This window comes from Venturia canescens, chromosome 7 (genome assembly GCF_019457755.1).
Source record: "Venturia canescens isolate UGA chromosome 7, ASM1945775v1, whole genome shotgun sequence".
NCBI lineage: Eukaryota > Metazoa > Arthropoda > Insecta > Hymenoptera > Ichneumonidae > Venturia > Venturia canescens.
In genome coordinates this window covers 143,850-171,239 of record NC_057427.1, presented here as the reverse complement: position 1 = coordinate 171,239, position 27,390 = coordinate 143,850, and the positions used below count along the sequence as shown (strand labels likewise).

The 27,390-nt window shown below is 37.3% G+C and overlaps 2 protein-coding genes and 1 long non-coding RNA gene across 4 annotated transcripts in view; 2 read left to right on the top strand and 1 right to left on the bottom strand.

Moving 5' to 3' along the window:
* The first annotated feature begins 7,325 nt into the window (after window positions 1–7,325).
* LOC122412913 (uncharacterized protein KIAA2013 homolog) lies at window positions 7,326–10,889 on the top strand. Of its 2 annotated transcripts, XM_043422902.1 has the most exons (8): window positions 7,334–7,408; window positions 7,695–7,931; window positions 8,205–8,676; window positions 8,755–8,992; window positions 9,096–9,334; window positions 9,611–9,838; window positions 9,956–10,230; window positions 10,319–10,889. In XM_043422902.1, exons 2-8 carry the CDS (start codon window positions 7,742–7,744, stop codon window positions 10,504–10,506), a joined length of 1,830 nt encoding a protein of 609 aa, XP_043278837.1. In that variant the 5' UTR covers window positions 7,334–7,408; window positions 7,695–7,741; the 3' UTR covers window positions 10,507–10,889. The 2 variants fall into 2 exon arrangements, with proteins under 2 accessions (XP_043278836.1, XP_043278837.1); XM_043422901.1 differs by having other exon boundaries at window positions 7,326–7,931.
* A 1,366-nt stretch (window positions 10,890–12,255) lies between these two features.
* LOC122412914 (uncharacterized) lies at window positions 12,256–12,918 on the top strand. Its single transcript, XR_006261452.1, has 2 exons — window positions 12,256–12,693; window positions 12,784–12,918. It is a non-coding gene; the product is annotated as an uncharacterized lncRNA (long non-coding RNA).
* Window positions 12,919–13,289: 371 nt separating this feature from the next.
* Window positions 13,290–27,390, bottom strand: part of LOC122412911 (metabotropic glutamate receptor 7-like) — a 77,555-nt gene continuing 63,454 nt past the window's right edge. Inside the window, exons 9-16 of the mRNA XM_043422898.1 lie at window positions 25,908–26,063; window positions 21,031–21,157; window positions 20,640–20,751; window positions 19,423–19,646; window positions 18,764–19,044; window positions 18,004–18,308; window positions 17,669–17,797; window positions 13,290–17,499 (exon numbers count right to left, since the gene is read on the bottom strand). Coding sequence (XP_043278833.1) covers window positions 17,245–17,499; window positions 17,669–17,797; window positions 18,004–18,308; window positions 18,764–19,044; window positions 19,423–19,646; window positions 20,640–20,751; window positions 21,031–21,157; window positions 25,908–26,063 — 1,589 coding nt within the window. The 3' untranslated portion in view covers window positions 13,290–17,244. The remainder of the gene's footprint in view (window positions 17,500–17,668; window positions 17,798–18,003; window positions 18,309–18,763; window positions 19,045–19,422; window positions 19,647–20,639; window positions 20,752–21,030; window positions 21,158–25,907; window positions 26,064–27,390) is intronic.

The window sequence follows — 27,390 nt, the reverse complement described above, 5'->3', positions numbered from 1 at the left end:
CCCCTTTTTTTTCATCCATCACCAATCCTGAGCTTTTCTGTGTATCAATATATATAACGAATATACGGTGTGTGTAATATATATCATCATACCTAATATAGTATATTTATATACGCGGCGCGCGAATTTTATATATATATATATATATATATATATATACGAACTTGGCACAACGTAGTATCCTCATTTTTTTCTCATTCATTATCATAATTCAACGTTAATGTTCGTCGTGTGTCTTGTGCGCAGTTTATCCACGGTATTATTCGCGAAAAACAGAATTGGAAAATTATCCCCGCCCCCTGCTTCCCCATAAATAAGAAGATTCGAGAAAGAAGCCTCGAAAAAATTAGACAATTTTATCGGTTTCCTGCTCATCGGTCGCGCGCGAACCGGCACGACTCGCGTTTAACGCAATACGAGAAAATGGGTATGATACGATTGGATGCGACGCGCGAGTGTTGGCGATCCTCGCGTATGTATATAATCAATATATATATATATACGAGCGGATGAAATTCGGACGCGAAAACAAACAAAACAAAAGTGTCTCGAATATATAAAGGATATAACTCTCGAATCCTGTGTGTAAATATAAGGGGCGGTTTCGGTCTCGTATATATCGCGAGGATGTCGACGCATCATATTATGCAGCCGATTACAGCCGCATCGCACCGCACATTTTATCTTTCATGGATTCGTGTATATAGAAAAATACATGTGAAAAATGTATATGTGTTGCCTACCGCAACACATATATGCGTGCACGCACGTATATATCTATAAATTTCGAGGGCGTCAGATTCCCAAGATGACGACGGTATATCATCATAAAAACTGTCAACGTTACTGTCGTTCCACAAATTTCATCTTTCTCTCTTGCTCTCGATTTATGTATACGCAGCAGTAATTATTGATAAACCAACACACATTGACCACCACCACCACCTCTTCCTCTCCCCACATATATAACCCCGACAATTATTTGTATTCTCGGTGCATGCTGCCTCGCACACGCATATATACGTATAACTATAACAAACCCTCACGATTCTGATCGACACCACGAATCGCCGCGAGTATATATATATATATATATTTTCATATTTTTATAATCATTTGGCCGCGTTGTAATTGAATATATTTTTATGAGACTAGTGCCATCCTAAATGTCCCCGTCCTCCTGCAACCCCCCGCCCTCGCCCTTCATCATCATCCATCTCTTTTTCTTTTAAGTGCGCGACGATCCCCGACATCCGTCCGAAAACGGAAGTTACAGTTGCCGCTATAGCCTTACGCAAGCTGTTTCGAGCATCGTGTGCCGCCGCCTCCTCCTCATCTAATCTCGAATGATCGCGAATTTTCCCAACATCACCAATCTATCTCCGTGCGTCTGACTATGAACAAGTTATAATACCGCTCGCGTTCTCACCGCGATCCGTTCTGTGTTGCGCACGATGTATATAGATAGAAGCACGACTGCGAAAACACTCATCGATCGCGTCGAGCGCGGTTCTTCCCGATTCTTCGGTATCCGCGATCGCTCGCGCGATTATCTCGGCGCAAAAGTGCATGTCTCTTTGGCTCAGGAAAATATTGATTTTCCATATATGGAATAATAAACTGATGAAAAAAAAAAAAAACAATTAACGCCCATAGCATTCCCTCAGCCGATTATTCATAACGATCGCGATCGCAACGTGTGTATGTACAAGCGGTATATATATACCGAGTTCTGCGCATTGACTCGCGTGAGCGTCTCAACGTGCTATAACTGTGCGCGGGCTGCGGAACAATATTTAATTGACGAATCGTAAATATATATATTAAGATATTATTTAGACGTCGACGTTTTGGTTTGAGGAAGCCGCGTCGTCGCGCAACGACTCGGGATCCCGATGATAATGTAGGTGAGCAAGCGACTAGGAAGCTGCTATATCCGGAGGGTTCACGTGACACCGATCTGTCCCCGCATCCGGCGTTCTGACTACGAGCCATTAAATATATGTCTACTACAGGGGCTGAGATACTCTGCTCTTCTCGTTATGCCGCAACTTTGGCCGATGCTTCAAATTTGCTATACTCACGCAGCTCTTGACGACATATACACATAGACCCTGCTCAAATTAAATCTTATCTTATCTTATTATTGCGATAAAAAGAAAAAAAATAAAAAAAAATAAAAAATCAAATTGTTGAAAGGTTCGCGCATGGTTTTTGAGCAACGAGTTTTGTTGCGTAGCGCGTTGTGATTATCAAGAGCGCGGTGGCGCGGTATGCTTATTACGGCGCTATATATATGTCGATCCTATATATACATATATAATGTACTCCGCCGGCATAAACAAATAAGTTGTAATCTCAATTGGAAGCGCTCGACTTGTAAGATCAAGGGCTAAAGCAGAACGAATAATGATGCGCAGAGCCCGATTCATTTATGCATGGATAGGAGGAACTCTAATTGTAAGTACAAAAAGGTTTATATACCTCGGAGCGTGAATAGATGCGACGGGGATATGGCATGTGTCCCGAATTATAGGGGAACATGGGGCAAATTGAACTTTTAAGAAACTAAGATAAATTCATTAATGAGCACACGGTCTTTCACTTGTATTTGAGTCCCAAAACTGACTACCATCGCTAATTTTTCAAATTTCGAAAAGAAAAAATTTCGGGGCAAAACGAACTCGGCCTCTGCGAAGCAAAAAAAATTATAAAAATATATTTCTCGCAATACAGCCGTTGGAAATGACTGCTCCCGGATGTAATGCAAGCTCTGGCATACGAGAAAAGAAATAGGACCCCCTCGAGCCCATTTATTGGATGCACGAGAGGAAAAAATGGGGTTAAGTCGCAGATCGCTTCTAAACCCATTTTTTGGTGACATGTGAAACATGAACTTGGAGTTCACTGCGCCAGGGTATAAACGATATTTCAACTATCTTTAGGTTTTGAAACAGATTCCCGTTCCCTGTAGGTCGGATTTCGTGAAAAACGATTTGTGGGGCAAAACGAGCTCAGCCTCAGAGAGGCATAAAAAATCCGAAAATTGCATTTTTCACAATCAACGCGTTGGAAGCGACGGCGTCCGCGCGTAAGACGAGCTCTGCTATGTGAGAAAAGAAATGGGACCTCCTCGGGCCCATTTATTTCATGTCCGAGACGAATAAATGGGTTAAAGTCGCGGATTTTTTCACCAATTTCTTATAACATGAAAAAAATTAACTCCAAATTCACTGCACCAATATATAAATCATGATTCAACTATGTTTATGTTCTAAATCAGTTTTCCCGTTCCCTCTTTCTCGAATCTCGTAAAAAAAAAATGTGGGGCAAAACGAATTCAGCCTCTGGGAGGCATGAAAAATCAAAAAATTAGTTTTTTCGCAATAAAGACGTTGGGATGAATTCAATTTTTTTCACCGTGGATTATATTTCATCCGGAGACGGATGAATTGTATCATTGCGATTTCTGTAGAAAACAATTCCAATGAATTCAATTTTCTTTGTTTCTTACATTGTTCATCATTTCATTTAAAAAATAAGGGAATTCAAGAATTAAAGAATTTTTCGTAGTTCAGAAAATTTTGCCTCTGCCCTGTGCCCATTGTGGTTTCGAAAAGAAAAAAAAAACAGGAAATTTTAATATTAAACTTTTCGCTTCGAGTCGTGTTCGTTTTGCCCCGGATTTCGTGATCACGGGGCAAAACGAACACCGTGTTCGTTTTGCCCCGTGTGTTCAATTTGCCCCATGTTCCCCTATATAGGAGGATGTGGGTGGAAAGTGGCGCGGGAATCTTGCTCACCTTCACATTTTTTATTTACTTCTCTTACTTTTGCTTCATCTACTATATATATCATATATTGATTCATCATATTCGGAAATTCATTATCGCATATAGGGGAACATGGGGCAAATTGAACACACGGGGCAAAACGAACACGGTGTTCGTTTTGCCCCGTGATCACGAAATCCGGGGCAAAACGAACACGACTCGAAGCGAAAAGTTTAATATTAAAATTTCCTGTTTTTTTTTTCTTTTCGAAACCACAATGGGCACAGGGCAGAGGCAAAATTTTCTGAACTACGAAAAATTCTTTAATTCTTGAATTCCCTTATTTTTTAAATGAAATGATGAACAATGTAAGAAACAAAGAAAATTGAATTCATTGGAATTGTTTTCTACAGAAATCGCAATGATACAATTCATCCGTCTCCGGATGAAATATAATCCACGGTGAAAAAAATTGAATTCATCCCAACGTCTTTATTGCGAAAAAACTAATTTTTTGATTTTTCATGCCTCCCAGAGGCTGAATTCGTTTTGCCCCACATTTTTTTTTTACGAGATTCGAGAAAGAGGGAACGGGAAAACTGATTTAGAACATAAACATAGTTGAATCATGATTTATATATTGGTGCAGTGAATTTGGAGTTAATTTTTTTCATGTTATAAGAAATTGGTGAAAAAATCCGCGACTTTAACCCATTTATTCGTCTCGGACATGAAATAAATGGGCCCGAGGAGGTCCCATTTCTTTTCTCACATAGCAGAGCTCGTCTTACGCGCGGACGCCGTCGCTTCCAACGCGTTGATTGTGAAAAATGCAATTTTCGGATTTTTTATGCCTCTCTGAGGCTGAGCTCGTTTTGCCCCACAAATCGTTTTTCACGAAATCCGACCTACAGGGAACGGGAATCTGTTTCAAAACCTAAAGATAGTTGAAATATCGTTTATACCCTGGCGCAGTGAACTCCAAGTTCATGTTTCACATGTCACCAAAAAATGGGTTTAGAAGCGATCTGCGACTTAACCCCATTTTTTCCTCTCGTGCATCCAATAAATGGGCTCGAGGGGGTCCTATTTCTTTTCTCGTATGCCAGAGCTTGCATTACATCCGGGAGCAGTCATTTCCAACGGCTGTATTGCGAGAAATATATTTTTATAATTTTTTTTGCTTCGCAGAGGCCGAGTTCGTTTTGCCCCGAAATTTTTTCTTTTCGAAATTTGAAAAATTAGCGATGGTAGTCAGTTTTGGGACTCAAATACAAGTGAAAGACCGTGTGCTCATTAATGAATTTATCTTAGTTTCTTAAAAGTTCAATTTGCCCCATGTTCCCCTATGATGTTGAAGATTTCACGCATATCACTTATTTTTTGCTCGCATCTGCTCTCGCATTAGGGTGGTCGTTATATTTGGGGTGAAAATTTTTTTTACCCATTCAGCCCCCTAAATCGGTTCGAAATACATAAAAATTAATGCTGTAACATGCTTTTCACATTTTTAAAACAATGCCCAACCCTCGACGACCACCATGCATACAGGGGTTGAAGTTTTCCATTTGAAATTACATGAAATTTTTTTGCGATTGTGCGGTAACGATTTTACTGTGAGCCTCAATACGTTTGGGTTGCCACACGGAAAAAATTTCCAAAACTTTTACCCTACTATATAACCGATTAATGCGCAAAACGACATTTTTGCGGACACACAATTTCAGGTTACACTGTTTCAATTGAGGAACAAACGAAAAATTCTTCAAAATCCGTAATCAGCAGGGGGTTTTTTTATAGGGTGCTCTTTCAGAATCTGGCATTTATTTTGTAAAGTGGACTCAAAATCTTTATTATAACTATATTTTTGCGAAAAGTCAAGGATTTTTATTTTTGTTGCTGTACTCAAATAACCATGTTATTGCTAGTAAAAGTGTCCTTAATCTTTCCAATTTTTCGAAAAATTTCAAAAATTCTTAAAAAATTCACACGTAATTTTTGGATTATTCTAAACATTTTTTATCATATAAAATTTTTTTGTCAAGTTGAAACTTTTGGAAGAAAAATGTATTTTCCATTACATAATAAATATAAGTTCATAATTTTTTTCTCAAAAACTTTCAACGTGACAAAAAAATTTTATATAACAAAAATTGTTGAGAATCATCTAAAAAATACGTGTGAATTTTTTCAAAATTTTTGAAATTTTTTGAAAAATTGTCTAAATCGAGAAAAATACAAAAACATCTGGAAAATTTTTGAAAAAAAATCACACGTTTTCCTCAGATGATTCTCAACATTTTTTGTTGTGTAACATTTCTTTGTTAAGTTGAGACTTCTGTGAAAAAAAATCATGCAAATTTACATCATGATGTTTTGGAAATGCAAAATACAAAAATTGAAAGAGAAAAAACCAGTGTTTTGGAAAGTTCAGACATTAAGGACACCTTTACTAGCAATAACATGGTTATTTGAGTACAGCAACAATAACAAAAATCGATTTATGAAGGGAAAGAAAACGTCAAAAATTCTTGACTTTTCAATTAAAAACGCAAAAATAATAAAGATTTTGAGTTCACTTTACAAAATAAATGCCAGATTCTGAAAGAGCACCCTATAAAAAAACCCCCTGCTGATTACGGATTTTGAAGAATTTTTCGTTTGTTCCTCAATTGAAACAGTGTAACCTGAAATTGTGTGTCCGCAAAAATGTCGTTTTGCGCATTAATCGGTTATATAGTATGCTATGCAACATTTTGAGGGTAAGAGTTTTGGAAATTTTTTCCGTGTGGCAACCCAAACGTATTGAGGCTCACAGTAAAATCGTTACCGCACAATCGCAAAAAAATTTCATGTAATTTCAAATGGAAAACTTCAACCCCTGTATGCATGGTGGTCGTCGAGGGTTGGGCATTGTTTTAAAAATGTGAAAAGCATGTTACAGCATTAATTTTTATGTATTTCGAAACGATTTAGGGGGCGGAAAGGGTAAAATAAATTTTGACCCTAAATAACGAACACCCTAATAATATATATACATATAATAGATAAATATCTCCGGTAACATATATATATATATATATATATATATATTCGGGGGCTCTTATATGCGTATGCAAGATCGATATATATGCCCTGCTTTCATCGTTTGGCAAATTTCATATTATATTATGATATGCCTCCAAAAACCAACTTTTTATTACCAATATAATTGATGATTTCATTAAAAAACTTTTATTCATTATCAATACATGCATGTATATATACATTCGCATCATCGCGATTCCCACTGGAATAATTAAATAATTGATTTATCGATTTTGCAGCAAATTCATATCTGACAAAAAAAATGTTCCCGTGTAAACTCGAATATGCAAAATTCATATTTATTATTATTATTATTATTATTATGTATTTGCGTGACATTCTTCATTATCGACTATTCTCCATTTGCGATGATAAGGGAGATTTCAACGCCGCGGCGTGGTATAATCGGAGGAGTGTCACGTGCGTGCGTGCGCATATGCGCCGTGTGCGTGTGTGCGCTTACTGCGCTGAACGGCGAGGCGAGCACGAACACGGGAACCACAATTTTGACACTTGAGCAGCTTTTGGATAACATTGCGAGGAGGAGAGTAAGTATAGGTACCTGTTGTGTTTCCAAATTGCCTTGCTGCATGCTAGTGCTAGCAGAGAGACACCAAAGACCAATGCAAATAATACGTAACGACGGTAACGACCGTAACGACCGAATTCGATATCAAAAATTGTGTGGAAAATTTTTTGAAAACTCGAAGAAAAAATTATAGCTGATTGAGAAGATCCATAATCTAACGAAACAACGGAAAATCAACATTTTTTTTTCCATATGACAAATTCATTGTGAATAACGTTTGTTCTTCATTGCTGAATGCATGCGAGGTTATGTTTGCGCAACGTATATCACCGCCACCCGCGATCCAATTGCAATGTGCAAAATGAGGGCGAGTGGTATGTTCGATGCATACGAATTTAGTAAACGTATGAGACGAATCATTGACGGCAATTATTCGTATCGGAAAATCCTTCTCCTCGTTATACTCGTCGGAGGTATTATTCTCTACTGTGGACCATCTTTAGCCAAATGGCTCTATTCGTCCAACACGGTTGAGATTAAAGGTAAGTCAACCATAGTTGATATTTTTCATTGATAAAATGACCGTTTCTTTGAACCCCACTCTGAAAAATAACAATTACTGAACGATTACGGGTCAACTTTGAATAATGTTGAAAAATCAAAACACGAACGTATCGCAAATCCGAAGATCCGACGTTGATATTTTTTCCTGGTAAAAGATATGTACGAAAGATTCGCAATAAGAATTCCAAATATTATCTTTCTTAAGAAATCAAAATGAAGGCAATTTTTTTTTTTTTTTTTCATTTTCACAGCCTTTCAGGATCATTGTATAGAAGAAAGACTGGATAACTTTCGTGTCGACGCTGCCGAATATAATTTAAATATTTTGCACGATCCGCCTCTGGAGACGGAGCACAAATATCTGCCATACATCGGCAATGGTATTTTTGCAATACCGATAAACACGGATGGTCGGTTATACATAAAAAATCAAAAGACGCTGTCTCTCGCGCTTCGTTGGCGACCCCTGGTATCCTATAGCATTTCTCAAGGGAGCCTCCTCAGAGAAACTACCGTCACTCATTTTGTAGATGGAATTGTTCATAGATACCAATGTTTTAGCGACGGTTATTACATTCATTCGCAGTATTATGCGCATAGAGTTTTGGATGGAATATTGGTACAGGATATCAATATTGGCAATCCCTCTAGTCTTTCGCAAGAGATTTTCTTCCAATTGTTAATAAACAAGCACAAGAGCGGTTTCGAGGAATCACCTGTAAAGTGAGTTTCAATTGTACCGATTGAAAACATGTACAAATTCTTGTAAAATAATTTTTTTCTACTCAATTTTGTTTGCAGAATTTCAATCGACGACGCTGTTCATGAATTCACAATGGCTTCGGCATTTGTTCCGTCCTCTGAGGCAAATAAAATGATCGCCGTATCAATACTGTACAAGGAACCACCAAAATCCATACAGTTGAAAGCTCGAACTTCAGAAAAATTGACTTTTTTCACTAGCATACAGTACAGCGAGCCTTTGGTAGCAAAACTTTATCAGGTTGAACGCACGATGACAGAAAAAAGATGTATAGACGTAGGTATTTCGCTCTCAAAGAAAAACTAAGAGCCAGACTTTCTGGTGGCTCTGCCTTTTAATGACGTATTCCTTATGCAACGAATTACATCAATTTTACCAGATGATGAGACGAGCCCTCTTAAAACACGAAAAAAGCCTGAGAGATGAACATGTTGATGCTTGGCGCAGCTATTGGCACACCGGACTTAGAATCAGTGATTCTAAAGCAAAAGATTCTCTGAATGGCCACAAAATCAATTCAACCATGTATTACGTGCTCTCCCAAATTCCCAAAAGTTCGACCGATCTTGAAAAAGTTATCGCCAATAATGAAGACTGCTATCGTGGTCATCATACCTTGTAAGTTTATTATCAAGTATTATTTCGAAATTATAATTCCATGAGAATTTGTGCATAATCTGATTCGGATTACTGCGATCCTTGTTTTTTTTTTTTTTTTTTTTTTTTTTTTTCATTGTTTTCTCAACCTCCAATATAATTATTTTCAATGATAATTTTATGATTTTCACGATGGATTTCGAAAAATATATCGACTTGACGAAAGAATTCGTTTAATAAGTTTCGATGAATCATGACTCTCTGATAAACGCGTCAGTGGTTTGATTTATTCGTTAGAGAAGCACCCAGATTGTGGGAAGACACCGGTGGAATTGAGGGCGTCAATTCGGTCACGAGAGCTTGGCTTATCACACTTGAGAAACAAGAGTGTCATCGTCTCATGACCGGGGGACCAGCAGCTGTACAACAAGCTATGGTTTTGAGTCTTGGAGGTTTACGATTCAGTAATCAACATTTGGAATTCAACATTGATCCACAGTATTTACATCGCGATTATTTGTTCAGGTAGACGATTATTACGTATACGCTATAGATGTTTTTCTTTTCTTTGTTTTTCCCTTCATTAACGCTCCTGCTTAAAAATATGATTTACAAACAAAGTATTTCTTGTCAATTTTATAGACGTATAAGTTACGGGAATGTGACGCATTTGAATATTTCCGTGACTGTGGGTGATGACAATCGGGCGATATTGGGAGTTGCCCTGGATCGTAGTGACAGCACTTATTTCGCTTGCGATGCCGGTTGTTTGGACGATCCGGTACCATTGACGCAATCCTATACAAATTTTCCCGTGAAACTTACCAAGCCTCTGACCGCTATACTCTATGTTACATCGGATTATCAACATATGCAAGTTTTACGAAATGTTCTGCACGTTCATGCGGTTGACGAAGGTTCATTATATTTTTTTTTCTTCTCCGACTTTTTTTCTAAAAATATTTCGTTAATAATTCTTTTCGATCGATCAACATTTGATTTCAGCTCCGGCGCATGACCATCATTTGATGGCATTGCACAAACACGGTCATCAGCTTGGTGGGCTCCCAACTTTTTTTTGGGTCAGCATATGCTTCTTAATCGTCGTCTTTCATCTATTCCTTTTCAAAATCATCATTACCGAATATTGGGGTCATCAGGATCGCCAACGTACGAGGAACTACAAGATTTGATCTTCCTGTTGTACATAAAAAGAAGCCTTGTTACTATACGAATATAGGAATATTTTTATAACAAGAGAAACAAATATCGTGTCATTATTAGGATCTCGATATTCGTGATCGAAACGAAAACCCTCATAATTGCCAATGATGGTCTTTTGCGACTTTCGTACAAACGAGTACAAAAGAAATGGGACATGACAGGCGAATAAGACTCGGTAGATTTTTTTCCTCTCAATTGTATATATTCAACTAACAATAATGAACAGCACACTTTCGCAACATCAAGGTCCTTCTTTCGTATCAATTCGTACCTTCGTTTTAACCGTTCCAACATACTCGTATAAATAGGTATGTACATCGAGTTTCGATATAATATACTTTTTATCCACGTATCGTTTATTACTCTTTATCCCTAATTATTACCGAATCAACTTTTTTCGTTGAAACGGAAAAACAAAAAAAAAGGATTTTACCATTTAATTATAAACTCACTACCAGCACCAAATTCGACGACGCACCGGCAAATTGCTCATTCATCTGGATGCATCTTCGATCCAATTATTTCATTCGCCATTGTGAATATTGATGAGTATTCGTAGTATTTACATTGATATCCGAGGAATTTTTGCAACACACGTATACGCATATAACTATTGTAACGTAACGCTCTTGCCGATCCCGGGCCTGAACGCCGCCACGCGTCGGTTCGAGCTACCTTAAAGAAAAGGAGCAGGTATGAAAGAAACGTGAGAACGCGGAATTCCGATTTATTCAATTTTGATCGATTTTACAGGATCATTGGTTTTTTTTTTTTTTATTATTGTGATTGCGTTCGCCAATTGGGAAAATTTTGATTGCGCTCGCCATTTTTTCGAATTGATCAATTTTCAATTTACGCGTTTTTCGCTCGTTTTCAAAAAAAAAAAAAAAAAAAAAAGAAATAAAAAGGTTTCGATAATTCCAAGTTTTTTGATTTTATACAATAAAAAAAAAATGTATTATTATTATTAATTTGAAGCGATATAATCTCAAATTCGTACCGCGACCTCTTGAATTATTGATGATGTTACGGAATTTACAAAATAAAGTTTTAGGTCTAACTCGGGCTCAGTTGTGACAAGTTTGAATTAAAAAAAAATTATAATCAAGAAAGTTTCCAGAATTTACAAATTCACAAGTTAATTTACAAAAAAAAAAAACCATTCCTGATTCTAGCAAGCAAAAGAAGAAATAAAAATAGGTTCAGTTAAGGAACAAACCCCAGGCTCTGGGATTGAAACGTCACCGAATCGCTCCGAGATCCTGAGCATCTGCAAGGTTAGGTAATTTACCGTCCACGGGCTCTGGGATTGAAACGTCGCCGAATCTTCCGAGATCGTTGCTTGCCAAAATCAGGAAGAATGTTTGAGGTCAGCCTTTTTGTTCCGAGTCCCGAGTCAGAATTTTGAGGAAGGACTGCCTGCCGAATGGGTCGCGCAGCGCTTCTTATACCCGTTTCCCCACCATAAAATTTTCGGATCGGTTCTGCGCATCTTTTCGTAACGAAACTCGCGATTGGCTCGTTGCCATGATTCGCGTTCTACTGTTGGTCGAGCGAACTAACACACGATGCGCGGACTACCGCTTTTTATGTTTTTCAGCTTTATGCGATGTCCAATAGCAAAAACTTTAATTTGATTCATTATTAATTAATTACCTCTTTCATTCTACATTGTTATTTAGTTTAATATCATTTGAACAATTATAATAGCTAAAAAAGTCACGTACGCGTCTTACAGCCCATGAAACGCTCTGCCCGCGCATGCGTCGTAAACACGCGTCTTGTTTTATTTAAATTGAAACACATTTTCTAAAAGAAATAATCTTTTCATTACTTTTCTTCCATTCGTTATAATTTTTCGCGTCTTTTGAGCCAATTTACATAATTTTACGAAATCGCGTTTAGTTTTTATTAATAAAACAAAAAAATATGATAGTTCGAGTTTTTAATACGCGGCGCCGCTTGTATCGGGCCTTTTCGCCGGCCAGCAGCCAGCAGTGACGCGGCGGACGCGGCTCACCGGTCGTTGTTCGTGTTCGGTTAAAAAATCGCGCCGCGTCGCGATGTTTTTCGAGGTTATGTTCGGATTAGAGTCGATTTGGGTCGTTCAGGAGGACGTTACGTTACACTCGTTAAAGATATCACTCTCACTGGAAGTATGCTTATGCACTGTTAACATTTGTGCAACTATTACTTTATTCATTGCATATACCATTTTTAATTTTTATATTTCATGATTTTTACAGATTTGGGCGATGATTTCGATGCGTCGATTGTTCAAAATTGTTTACGATACAAAGCAGCAAAGCAAGCTTTTTTTCTTGCACCGGATTCACACGTTATTTACATATAAATTACGTAATAAACATTCATTAGGTCTACCTTTTAATGCTAATATTCTATCAACTTTTCTCATACTTGTACCATTTAAACATTTTTTACCCCTTTTAATACTGTCGACAAGGTAATTATTAGTTGTTCTAACAGCCATTGTTTTACCATATTGAGCCAAAAATTGAATTTGCATTTCACCATGAATGATTTCATAGATACACGATTTTTATTTTCAAGCACCAAATAAACATCCCACTTCGCACTGGGTAAAAACGATCTAGTAGATTTTTATATTGCCTAAAATTTCATAAAGTGGTTGTGCAAGAAGATTTAAAATTATGCTTCGATATTTGATCGAGCCCATAGTTTTACTTTTCTCCTTCATATAATGAGTACAGATGCGAACGGACAACTTTCATTATTTTTATATGATATATATATATATATATATATATATATATATCAATTATATTAGATGGCTAGGATTATCACAACGTTGACGTCGAAAATACTTTCCTATGTATAACGGGAAGTTTGGTTTTCTTTCACAGATCATCGGCATGGAAAAAATTCTCTCAATAATTATCATTATTTTTATAGATTTTTTCGAGAATTTTAAAAGATACACGGCGACGATGGCTGATAATAACTCGATGGAGTTATTATCAGGTTATTTAACAACATTTGACTAAAAAACTGTATTCATTTATACAATATGACTTGTAACGAGAAGACTCGAATTGACTTTAGCTCATTCATTCGTATGATTTACTCTTTTTTTTTTCTCATGCCCTCCGAGTAACCAGCAGCGATATATCGTATATGCGTTAGTGTTTTTACTGTAAATTTTCGTCATCAGGACGTTGTCTTATCTAGCAATTCGCATCGTGCCGCAAAACGTCGAGTCGTCCCTGTATACGAGAAATCATTGAAAAAATTCAATTTCAGGCTGCAACGACTAAACGAATAAAATTCTTATTAATATTCTTTCCGTAATATTCTATAATAAAGATGGTGCTTAACAATGATTTTTTTTTTGGAAAATTACACGGTCACATCTATACTATATCAGCTCCGCCGGTTTTTTCAACTTTCAATGTTTTTCCTTTTTTTACCTCCTTTTTCTAAAATATCACACTCACATTCATCTATAACAACGAGATAATATTACCATAGAATAACGTTTTTTTTTCTGCCGTGAGCATTTGAACCAACAAGTTCGTATAATTTCCTTGGCTATTTTATCAGCAGGAACAACCTTACAATTTGTTGGAAATTGGCGAAAGCTACTTCAGTGTTTTCGTACAAAACTACGGTTCCCCGGTATTATTTATTACGACAAGTCACGAAGGATAAAATTCAATAGTGTCGCTCATACGTTTGATGATGTTATCCGTTAAATGTTGTTCGCTCTTTGTCAATCGCTAGCTTGGAATGCATTTTTGCTTCATGCGTCAGTCAAGTTGCTGGTTAAAAAAAAATCATTTGTGCGAAAATATTAAGTAAAAATGAAGAAAGATTTTCTTTAGATGCTAGAAAAAATATGCTTATTCGAGAATATTTGAAAACGTAAATGAATATTATTTGTTTCCCCTCAAAAAGTGTATGGCCGAGTTGGCATGAAACAAAGTCCAATACTGGGCTCACTTTATTTAATACACAATCTCTCCTTCTATCAGAGCTCTCTTTTCATTACGGCAGCGTCGCGCTTTATTTTTTTCTATCCGTAGACGGCCATGTAATTTTTAACAGCTAGTTATTTACCAATGACTCATTTCTCTCAGCAAAGTGAATCAATTAGTTTCATCGCTTATATAGAATACTTTATATAAAACGAGCATCGTACGTTAATTTATAAGCTGCTTCCGTCGATTATGAGAGTGAAAAAATCTTGCTCAAAAGCTATTGGGTACGATTGAAAATCAACAAATTTCCACGAGCTCAAACTCAAGGGGCTCGCGCTTAATTCATCAGTGAATAATTGGTCGCAATGCGAGCGAATAATTTGACCAAGTATGTTCGTTAGATCCAAGTTTGATTGATACCAAGTTTTTGTTACGTAGTCCTATCGCTAACTCTGACTAATGAATATTTTCAAACAATTTTCTAGTATAGGCCTCGCCGCCGAGCGACTAATGTAAAAACAATTTTTGAAACTTGTGCTCTTTATATCCTTGTTATGTTTGACACGTATCGTAGTGGGAACTTGGACGAAGCATAAATTGCATCTGCGTATGGAAGTTTTTGTAATAACTATATAGTTATTTCATTCGATGACCAAATTTAATATTTAAGGCCTCTTGCTTTCTCTCTCATTATTACGGGCCGTTAAAACTGATATTTCGCTCAAAAACGTATATATAGTATGTACACAACAATATTGCATTCCGTTTATCTTTCACGACGACGCAGAATCAATCATTCACTGATTCGTTACATTTTATTTTCATATTTTTCAACGGCACACAAAAATAAATGGATAAGAGAAGATGTGTAGCGAGTAGCGAGAAAGATGGGGGGGAAATGATGAATCTCGTGTGAACTAAAACGGGAGATGACGAATGCCTTTGCTTGATTTTCAGAAATCTACGAGTTATGTGATTTAAGAAAATAAATAAATAAATAAAAAATAATTTAAAAAAAAATCCAATCGAGAAATTTTCAAAATCGTGTCGATCAATTTTTCATACTGGAACGCGAAAGGTTCGAAATATGACGAATTTTATCGAAAAGGGATCAATCGGAGCTTTACGGAGATAAGAATATTTCGATTGAAAGAGCCTCTTAAGGCTCATCGCGTTTGTTGCTCGCGGTTGACACGCACGAAAATGGTTTCTGATTTCAAATAGACAGCTTTATAATGGCTCGGTGATATCGATGCATGCCCATCAGGAGCGGATCATTTTACCTTTTATATTTTGTCATCCACCAATTGCTTCTTCGATAATACTCTCTTGCCAATGTAAACATATTAGATTGATCTTTCATTTATACTGATGAAACGAGAAATAAATTAAACTCGAAAATGACGTAAAAAATCTTCGTCTCGAACCAGTCCACCATTCATGCATGGGTTATAATTCATTTCTATTGGAGCTAACAGAGATGTTCTCAACGCGTGGTTTCGTTTCGCGTTTCGCAGTACCTTCATAAATTTTATTTTTCTTGAAAATTTTGTTTATGAATACTATAATATATAGTAGTGATTGAGTAACACATGGATGTATCGAAGTGATCGGGTGGGGCACCCTTGGAAGACTGTCGTTGCGTTGGAATACGTTTGTTTGTTCGTTTGCGTTATTGGCATTTTCCTTCTTCGTGCCGGTTCATTATTTTCTTTTCTTTTGTGTTTCGTTGAAGGAGATGTAGTATATCTTGGTGCGTTTCGCTCTTATGTCGCTTCCTTTTCCATTTCTCTCTCTTCGTTAGGCCAAAGAGGAGGAACGAGTTCACGAGGACATTTCGGAGTATGACATCGACGGGGTGGACATGTGTAAAATCCGATCGTCCTCGGGGGATGATGAAAGGGGCGAGACGAGGGTCATCACGTTGCGTCTCGTAACCCATTCCGACAATGTCCTGATGACCTCGTACGGTATACAATCCCGTCTACGTCCGCCAACTTTGTAAGCACAGTTAACCAACAATACGTTTTCCCTTATGATTTTTTTGCTCTCTCCTTCTCCTTATTTATGCATTCTACACAACATGTTATGAGCGTCGTTTTATATGAAGAATATGAGAGACCATGCGGCGAATAATATGGAATGTATCCGAGAGCCATCGTTATATATCGTTCGAAATGACGATGAGGATGAGACAAGATGAAGATGAGTAAACGCATCAACGAAAAGTTTATCACCTCGATTAAGCTGTGACGATATCGATCGAGATTCGTCCTTTCCTCATCATCATCATCATCATCATCATCATCATCATCATCATCATCATCATCATCGTCGTCGTCGTCGTCGTCGTCGTCGTCGTCGTCGTCGTCGTCGTCGTCGACCCATCGAGTTCGAAAGTCCTTTCGTGTGTCTCAGGTAAGACCGAATTATCCGAAATGACTGTCGTCGTCGATGCCCTCGTGAATTCCGACATCTCCGTAAATTCGTACACTCTTGTTAGTTGATTCGCCGCTTCAGACTTATTCGTCCCGTTATTCTCCACGGGGAGCGACAGCGCTTTATCCTCTCGGTTGTCAGCAGAATGCTCTTTGTGCGTCAGAATCTCCTGCTCAAGATTCTCCTTCTCGACATTCTTACCTTCTGAATAACAAGCGGAAGAAGGAACAACTCAATAATTCATCCTTCTTTCTTCCCCCTCCCTTTATCTGTTTTTGCTCTGCTAGCGACGCTGTGTTTTTTCATAATCTACATTATGGATTTGTCGCAAATCGATGGACTGTCCGATTGTGCGTCGGACAACGGCTGCTGCTCACCGTTAACCGGCTTACTCGAGCCCGCTTGACTCTGTCGAGTTGGGCTGCTTCGCGAAAACGACGTTACGCTCTGCATCGTTTGACTCCGAGGTCCTGTGAATCGCATACTGTACGCTCCCGGGCGCTGAGAGGTTGAACACTCACGCCCCGTACCGGCTATCGCTCCCGCTGCCCCGGGACCGCCCGTCTAACAACATCCGATTCTCGTATCAACTGACTCCCCTTAATTTTTTTTTCATTTTGTTTCTACGAGTTTCAACGAGCAACTATTTTTTTACCTTCATCTTTTTAATGAATCAATAAATGAGAGGCACTCATTGAAATTTTATCAATGTATCAACTTTTAATCTACTCACATTCGGATGAGGAGGCCTTATGTTTTTTTCCGGTTGAAACAGAACTAGATAAACCTTTGGTGTGAAGAGGCATCCGAGAGCGACCGTAGCCGAAATATTGATGCACATACACATGCTGGCTATCTGAATCTGGCAAATCGAACGCAAATTCATAAGTGAATATCATATGAAACTATATTATGATAAAGGTGTCTGCTGCATATGAAAATAATTTCATTGTTCGAAACTATAGCGCATTAATCGGATAAATAACAGCTGCGCGCCCATAAAACAATCGGTAAGGGTAGAAAAAAAATTATATATACACATTCACGACCGAATGACAATTGCAATACCTTGTAGTCGTTGTTCGTTCCAAAGTAAATAGGAACGAAAGCCAACCAGACAATGCAAGTCGAGTACATGGTGAATCCGATGTATTTAGCCTCGTTAAAATTCGCGGGCATTTTTCGAGTCTTGAAGGCATAAAGCGTGCACATGAGTATGAGTACCATGTTGTATACGAGTGACATCATGAGTGAAAATGTCGAAACGCGACAGGTGAGCACCGCCGTTAGAGGATAAGGATAAATTTCTTTAGTGTCCGGTGGTTCAATGACGAGCCATACGATTGCACCGATGAATTGGACCGCTGTTATTCCTGAACAAATTTATAACAATCATCATCCTCGATTGAATCTCCATGTTTTTTTTTTTTATGAAAACGGAGAGCAGCTCTTTCATTTTTTTCCCCCAATAATCATTATGTGTAATAACTACTATGTGAGAAATACAAAAATACCAAAGATATATTATTCTTATATCCCCGTAAATCGAAATGATTCAATTGTACATTCGTCCTGATACGTTTCCATGAAATTTATCATAAACAAGGTTGACGCAGCAGGGCGTTAACCTTCTTTCCAAAATCAATTAGAGACACATGAAAAACAACGTATTTATAATTATTTGCTATAAAAATGTAAAACACTCGATGAATAAAGGAGAGAGAAAAGATCTATCGCTCGTCATCGAACGTGTCTTTCGTATAAGAGTCCGTCAAAGTAAAAAAGAAAAAAATAAAAAAGATATTGAATGACGTAGGAATAAACTCACCAATAGCGATCGCAATTTGGCTCTCCGGTGACGTGTACGAAGGTCTCTTGACACACTTTTTGCCCTGATTGAAGATTCTGGATATACGATTGGTTTTAGTGAGTATAGCACTGTAGCATATACTCAAACAGAGGCCGAGACCGATGCGAAGATAAGCGCAGTTCCAAGTTGTTGGTTCGCTCAGTATGAGAAAGCTCATCCCGTAACAGGATAAAATGCCAACCAATAGGACGTAACATAATTCACGTCCCGAAGCCATTATCACCGGTGTACGATTGAAGCTGGCGGTGAGGATAATTTATATCGTACAGAGAGCTGTCTTACTTACTTTAAATTCCCTTATCCGGCCTCCTTTTTATTTCTTTTTTTCTTTCCATTCTCTCTTCATATATCTGTTTTCTTTTCTTTTAGCTCGGAGAGGAGAAACTTTAATGGTTACATTTATTTTCGAGTCACGTACTAGAGAATCAGAGGGTGGATTGCCAATAAAGTCTTTCCGAGACTGACGAAGACTCCGGCGGTGAAGCGGTGATAAGAAATACAGACATAGAGGAGAGAAAAAGAAACTGCCAAGTTGGTGAAAAAAAGAAAGAAAAGAGAAAAAAAAAACAAACAAACAAAACAAAATGGAAAAAAATATGCTGGAGAAAAATACTGACCGGAGGAAGATGACGAAAGTGAAGAGAGTGCCGAGAATTCCTATCGATGCGAAAACCAAAGGTACAATCGCCCAGGGACTGTCCCAGGCTATGACCTCGGCTGAGAGTTTGACGCAACGAGTTTTCGTCGGATCCGGCGCCCATCCGGGATCGCAGCTTCGACATGTGTCGTTGAAAACGTATGCGTCCTCTCGACAGGCTACGCAGCTCCAGCAGCAGGCTTCCTGAAATTTCAATTCGTCCGAACTTTGAATAAACTTTGATGAATTGTAAGCAGGGATGTTGATTATTTATTATTTTCATTATTAAACGTTTGCGGCGTCATAACGTTAGTACAATTTATATTCAAATAGGACTATTTATTTTAAAGTGCATCCTTTTCTTTTCATTTTTCTTTTTTTTTGTTATCATTTCTTTAATAGCTATATGTATACGATCGCAAAGGGGTCTCTTTTAAATTTGCCAATTTTTCATCATTCTCGTACACTCCATTCGTGTTCCTCTCATCGGAATGCATATTCAAAGGTAACGCGGGTACAAAGGACTCGATAGTAAAACAGGAAATAAAAGTATTGGATATAATAAAAAAGATCAGTACACGGAATGGAGCACCGGATATGAAAGAAGAAAGAGGCAAAGGAAAGCAGCAAGAATGGGAAAAGTGTCAGGATACTTGTAGAAAAAGGAAACTCGGTGTTTCCATGAGATTTTATGTTTGTATTGCTCAAGGGAATGCTAGGCTTTTCCATCATCGGCTCTCTCTCTCTCTCTCTCTCTCTCTCTCTCTCTCTCTCTCTCTCTCTCTCTCTCTCTCTCTCTCTATGTATGTTCGGTGCATTCTCCTCGAGTACGAATAAGGTATGTGCTTTCCGCACAACAATTCCCATGTATATATGGGTATTGGCAAAATAAACCGTCAAACGAGGAGCAAGTTTTTATATCGAGAATTCGAGTCGAAACTATTTCCTTTGCCGGAGCATCGGGGATAATCGTAAAAAAAACTTTATGTACCAGATTTTAAATAGAGTTTATAGAGCCCACCGGTTGATTGTTTCAATAACTCCATGCTTATTAAATCATCGGCACACGATTCACTTTTTTTCGTTTAACATGATTTTTGATCCGCGAAGGCGTAGGCGTTATCAACAGAAAAAAAAATAAAGGGTGTGCTGGCAATATAACATGTAAATAGCATGTAAGTTTTGATTTAGGCTGACCTGAAAGTTGCGTACGTGACCAAGGGGGCAATTATCGCTGCACGCGCTACGAGGTATATTGGTAACGCCTGGTCCGTTGGTCCATCGGGTCTTATTTATGTTGAGAGACAATCTTCAATTAATAACAAGAGTACGTATAGTTATTGAAGGTCGATCAAGTTTTCTTTACAATCATATTACTCGACGAAGGAAGTATTAAAAATGCACTATCCTAACGCGATATCGATTAAAATAACAAGAATAAGAGAGGATGATTTTTCTTTTCATTTGAGAAATATGCTCTGAAGAAAAAATGCATGGTTAATAAACAAATTTGTTCCAGCGGAATATTAAATCGCAATAATAAACTGTACGTGCCCCAGAGATTAATCATTTGCATTGAGAAACTCACATTTCCTTCCATGAACCAATGAGCATGTAATCGAAACGACCGTCCTCGTTTCTCTGATACTGATAAATGTTGTAGAATCCAAAAGCATCGCCGTCCGAGTTGAACCTAATTTCCGTTCCTTGCCGTCCTGGAAAGCGATGAACGATTAAGATTGGGGAAAGGAAAGGAGAGAGAGAGCGAGAGAGAGAGAGAGAGAGAAACATGTGCGAAAGATAGAATGGAATCATGGTGAATGATAAATTTGTTCGCGCGTCAAAACCAGCCGTGGTACTACCAGAGTCCATTATTTTCTACTAGAGAAACACCCCCCGCGATTAAATGTTTTCTTCTTTCCGTCGTTTTTTCTCTGTCGTTCATTCCTCGATCATGATACTCCCCTAATGCCGAAAGTGCCATCTTCCGGACTATAAGCTCGTTTCGAACCCAGAAAGATAGTGAAAGAAGAAGAAGAAGGAGGAGGAGGAGGAGGAGGAAGAAAAAAGCTTTCGGAAAAAATGTTGGATTCGTGCTCGAAGATTACGAAAAAGCTCGCAAAGATTTGAGAAAAACACTATTGATGCTTGAAAAACCTATACTTGCTCGCTGGTTGTCGCCTTGAAGCACAGTGCTCTTCACTAGCTCGGACATTCGATTATTCAATTAAAGTGAGTACAAAATAAATCGCAAAGAAACGTCGCTGCTGCGCCAATTACGAGAAAAATAGATTGTTGCAGAGAGATTAGAGGGAATCGGGGATAAGAAAGATAAAGGATTCCTTATTGCGAGAGCGCGAGGACTAGCCGGCTCAATTTTCCGATCAAGAGGGGTTTAAACGACAAAAAATTCAATCAACAGCGTGGTAGAGTTCTCAATGCAACAATAAAAATGTTCAGAAACAAACTTTCTATCCTCAAAACGATGACAATTCGCTCGTTTTTCTTCCTTCACAGCCTTACAATAATTACCTTCGCGTTAGAAAGAACAACGAGCTCTCGAATCGTTTTCGGGCAGTGTTATTGTATGTATTGTGAAATATAGTGGAATCGGCATGCAGTCGGAGCGTGGAGTCTGAAAAAGCAGGTAAAAAGTGAGGAAAAAAGCTCGGCACAGCGACCCTCTTGATTCACTCGAGAGCAATTGGCTTGGCAGCAATCTTCGAGGGAAAAATTGGGGCTGGAAGGGAGTAGTTTTGACACCCAATGAATTTTTTCATCTCCTGTATCATATCAACAAACGACAATTCGAATGGACTCGTAAAAAAAATTCAAGCGAAACAACATTTTGCGAGTTATCGAATAGTTGCTCGTACCCCAAAATCTTTTTTCAAACTAAACGCGTACATGTTCATACGAAAGTTGAAGGAAAAAAAAAAAAAAAAAAAAAAAAAAAAAAAAAAAAAAAAAGTACCTATGCAGTATAACAGCGAGGAGAATATAATTATATTTGTGGCTATAATTCGCATCGTTAAATCGGCATTGGAAATAATGATTGCAAGCAGATTTTACAAAAAAATTCTGTTGAATCCGAATTTTTTTCCAACTTTTTATATCGATCGGACAACTGACAAATGGCATAAATTGTCGCTGTCGCGATTGAGCCGATTCCCTGCTACGGCGAACCGCGAGGGGGATGGAGCTATTCGTCTTTGGTTTTATCTGTGGCTGTTCATCATACAGAAAAACAGTTTTTCCCTGAAACGTTTCGTCGATGCGGTAACGAAATATCGTAAAAATATAGCCTTGCAAACGATATCGTTCGAGGATATACTTCTCTTGAAACGTTCCTTTACTTTGCAGGCGGCGGGCTAATAACAAGATGGCTCACGCAGACGCTGTGTTTATAAATCTTACGATCGATTTACATTGTACGACATCGATTGAGGTACTCGATTTTAGGCACCCCGACTTCATCACCGTCGGACACCTCGATCACCATCCGTCGAGCATGAATTAAACGCGTCTAATGACGACAACACGGAATTAGCGCGTTGAGGGTCTTGCCACTGTGCCCCGAATAGGGCTCTCGTGATATGATAAAAGGCCCGCGGGGCCGGGGGCTGATCCTTGATTCGTCGAAGCTTCTTGGCGTCCTTATATATTTCTTAGTTTTTCTCACGCAGATATCGTTCGAGAAAATAAACGAGGAGGCCGTTATAGAGTGAATCGCAGATCAAATGTGATAAGAAAAAAAAATGTTTATAACAATACACAGCATATACATATATATTTATTCCTATGGCGGCGCCCGGTTTCGAGGTATGCGCTATCAATGATATTAAATGTCCAGAAAATAATTAGCATGTAAATCGACGTTCACGCGCAGTCCTGGAATCATTTTATTTTTTTTTTTTTTTATTCATTCGTATACGACACATCCCACGTGAATATTGGATACATATGGGGCATTCCACGCCAAGTCGGACACTTTTCAAATTCGCATTTTTTATTTGGTTCATTTTTTTTTCTCGCAAGAACAACTCCCTCACACGAACTCACTTGATTTATTTCGAATTTTTATCTCAACATTTCTGTCAGCTATGAATTTTTTAAAAATATTGCATTTTTTTTATTTCAATGTATATAACTTTGTGAAAAATCAATCAAAACTAATGCATCGGGGGGTAAAAATCTTTGTTTTGGAATGGCCTTCAGTTTGATATTACGTTAAAGATTATCAATGAATTGATTTAAGCAGTTTCATCTGCTTTTAAGTCAGAATTTTTTTTGTTCACTGTGTTAGTCTCCCTGGATTTTCTTTATAATTTTTTATAAAAAAATCGTGGGAAAACGCTCCGTTCTATTTTTTTATAATTATAATAATATAGTTTCATCTCCGATTATGTGAAAGGCGTTAATAAATTAATTAAAGCAAATGCATGAAAGTCTTAAAACTCGTGATTTGGAAAAAACTTTTACTTAAACATACGTGAACAATTATTAAAAAATTATTTTTCAATAACTTTTTTCAGAATAAGAAAATATTGAAAAAGTCGCTTCGATTACCTTTATAATTTTTCGTAAATCTGTAATCACTACCATTATATAATATTTATCAGTTCCGTTGTGTATAAAGAATCGTTATGATGATTCTCCCACCTCCAAAAGCTGAAATAAAAGAAATTTAGTCGTGGAAAAAATTGAGCAACCCCATCTGTATTGCGAAACCGATATTCATTTTCTTTCACGTTTAACAATTTTACACAGACGGAATTTGTCTGATCGTGAAAATAGTTTCACCTTTAACGCACCATCTCCGGTTGGAATCACACTATGCAATTTTTGGATTCCATTAATCGAGAAAAAATTGAAGCACATCAAGGAATCGTGAAAAATGAGAACGATAAAGCGCTCGAAAACAATAACACATAAATCCTTGACCGGTACCGAGGACAAGTAGTTATGCCTGTATATTTGTGGACAACAGGCCACTGCTCCAATAACCACGTATATGGGAGGCATAACACGAGTTCGAGCCACGTTTTAAACAACTTCAAAAATTTATCTCGTAAAAATTAAATATTGATGAATATTGAATGAATAATAAATTGATAGTTTAATAAAATGTCACAACCGATAAAACTAAAAGCAAAAAATAAATAATTCGAAAGAAATGTTAAAAACCACTAGGCTGAAATCCAACTTAGTTTTAAGATATGAATTCTTGACAGATAAAATTATAAAATCGTTATATTTTTTTTTTTTCGAAAAAAATTATGAAAATATAATTTTTCAATAGTTGATCACGTATGTTTAAGTAGAAGTGCTTTTCAAATCACGAATTTTTAACCTTTCATGCATCCACTTTATTTAATTTATGATCGCTTTGCACGTAATTATGGAGATGAAACTGTTATTATAATTCTAGAAAAATAGAACGGAGCATTTTCCCATGATGTAATTAGGCTTAAAATTCATCAAAAAAATAAACCTTTTTTATAAAAAATTACAAAGAAAATCTGGGGGGACTAACACAGCGAACCAAAAAAATTCTGACTTAAAACGGATATAATTGCTTGAATCAATTCGTTGATAATCTTTGACATATTATCAAACGAAAGGCCATTCCAAAACAAAAATTTTGATCCCCCGATGTATTACTTTCGATTGATTTTTTACTAAGTTATATACATTCAAATAAAAAAATGCAATACATTTAAAAAATTCGTAGCTGACAAAAATGTTGAGATCAAAATTTGAAATAAATCAAGTGAGTTCGTGTGAGGGAGTTCTTTTTGAGAAAAGAAAATGAATCAAATAAAAAATGCGAATTTGAAAAGTTTCCGGCTTGGTGTGGAACGCCTCATATATATATATATATATATATATATTTATATATATATATATATATATATATATATATATATATGAGGCGTATATATATACATATATATATATATATATATATATATATATATATATATGGGTACAGTTTGCGAGGGAGCAATTGAGATTTCGTATCGTTCGCATCGTCGTTGTCAAAGAGTTTTGCGCTCGCGGTCTGGAAGAGAATATGTGATTTGTTTGTACTTATGTTTGGGTTTTTTTTTATCCAACTCGGATATTTCGGACGCTTTTTTCAATATACGGATACCCCGTGCGCTTTTCACCCCCTCTCCGTCCCCCAAAAATGGAATTATAATATACATGACTGCCACTTACTTATTATTCGTATAAAAAAAAAAAAAAAAAATCCTTCTGATTGGAAATATATGAAACTTTATCGATATTTCATGTAGCTCACGAGAATGCGCGCGTTCCCTTATTCCCACCGCTGGGGATTAACTTTTCATTCTTATTCGAAATTGATAGAAGGAAAAAATGAAATGAAATAATATATAAAATAAATTGTTGAAGTTTGGAACATAGGAGTTATTACTCAAAAGGTCCTGATGTACTTGCCAACGAAAGTGACGTTCCGAATGTACTGAAGAAGATGAGGTCCCGGTGGGGCTGGGCTCAACGATTCGCACAAGTGATGTGACGTATTTGTCCCTTTGACACATTCGTCTTCGATAAGATTGTGTACACCGTGCGCCATCGCGTACACTGCATCGACTGCGTAGCCAGAAAACAAATAATATTTCATCAACGAGTATATTCTCATTTAGGATGTGAGGATAACATATCGTTACTCGATCGCGGATATACATATAATTTTATCTGAAAGTTGATATTCCGAGGGATAATGCTAAATTTTAGATCACGACTCAACGTATTTTTGTACACGCGCGATGAAACGATCGAAAGATATTTTTATTTTATGCCGATCTCGTCATAAGAAATTGCATACGGGTTTGACCTGGAAAACGTTTAGTTGCTCATGTCAAAATAAAAATAATGAAAGTTTCAACATGAATTTTTTGGCTTTATATGTATGTAAATAGGTTTTTTTTTCTTCCGCATTATCCCCACGCTTTTCCAGACTTGTCTATGCTGCACTATGAGAGTTGTGCGAGCGGTCGTACAATGCAAATGCGACATGAATTTCGTTAAAATTCTTCTGCTCCCATGAAGATGAAAAAGCAAAATCACACGAACGGGTATTATTTGCATCGAAGGGAGAATGTTCTCCCTCCCTCCTCCCAAAGCACGTAGAGAGACGTAAAATTTTGCGAGTGACAGGAGAATTATTATTTTCAACGAAACGTCGCTGCTGCAACCAGCAGCATTACTATATGCATGAATCGTTTATGTTGAACGCGTCTTATCCAAATTCCAACGAAATATTAAATAAACTTTCAGTTTTTTCTATATCAAGTTGTTGTTGTTGTTGTTGTTGTTGTTGTTGTTGTTGTTGTTGTTTTTGTTATTGTTCGCTCGGCTAACGATTTCCGTCTTTTTCATCTCTTTCGTTATTTTGCTGCGTAAGGGTTTGAGCCATAAATATTTGCTGAAATTCTCATGCGACGGATCCAACTTTTTTTTATCTCGGTTTAGTCAATAAGATTTATTTTTTTTCGTCATATAAGGAACCAGCTCATAAGTTCGCTCCCAACGAGCGAATTAATGATGAAGCAAAGATATTGTTTTTTTCCTTTGCCGCGCACGTACCCGCACCAAGGCACACATATCGGAGCGGAGATATAGGAGGAGATGACGTTCTTCTTAACGACGAAAAACGACGAGATCTCGCTTCCAGCATTCTTTATCTATTGGTTCGCACGCTGTTGCTGCTATGGAAGCTTTAATAACAGAATAAATGAAATTTCTTGAAATCCTCCGTTGCGGTACTTTTGTTGCAAATACGTTTGATTTCATAAAGGCTATTTCATGTCGCATCGCTATACCGATTGATTTTTGTAATAAATTAAGCATTTTATTCTTTTTTCTCTCTGACACAACATTCGTGCGTAGCGAAACTTCGTCTAATGTTTTCTTATTC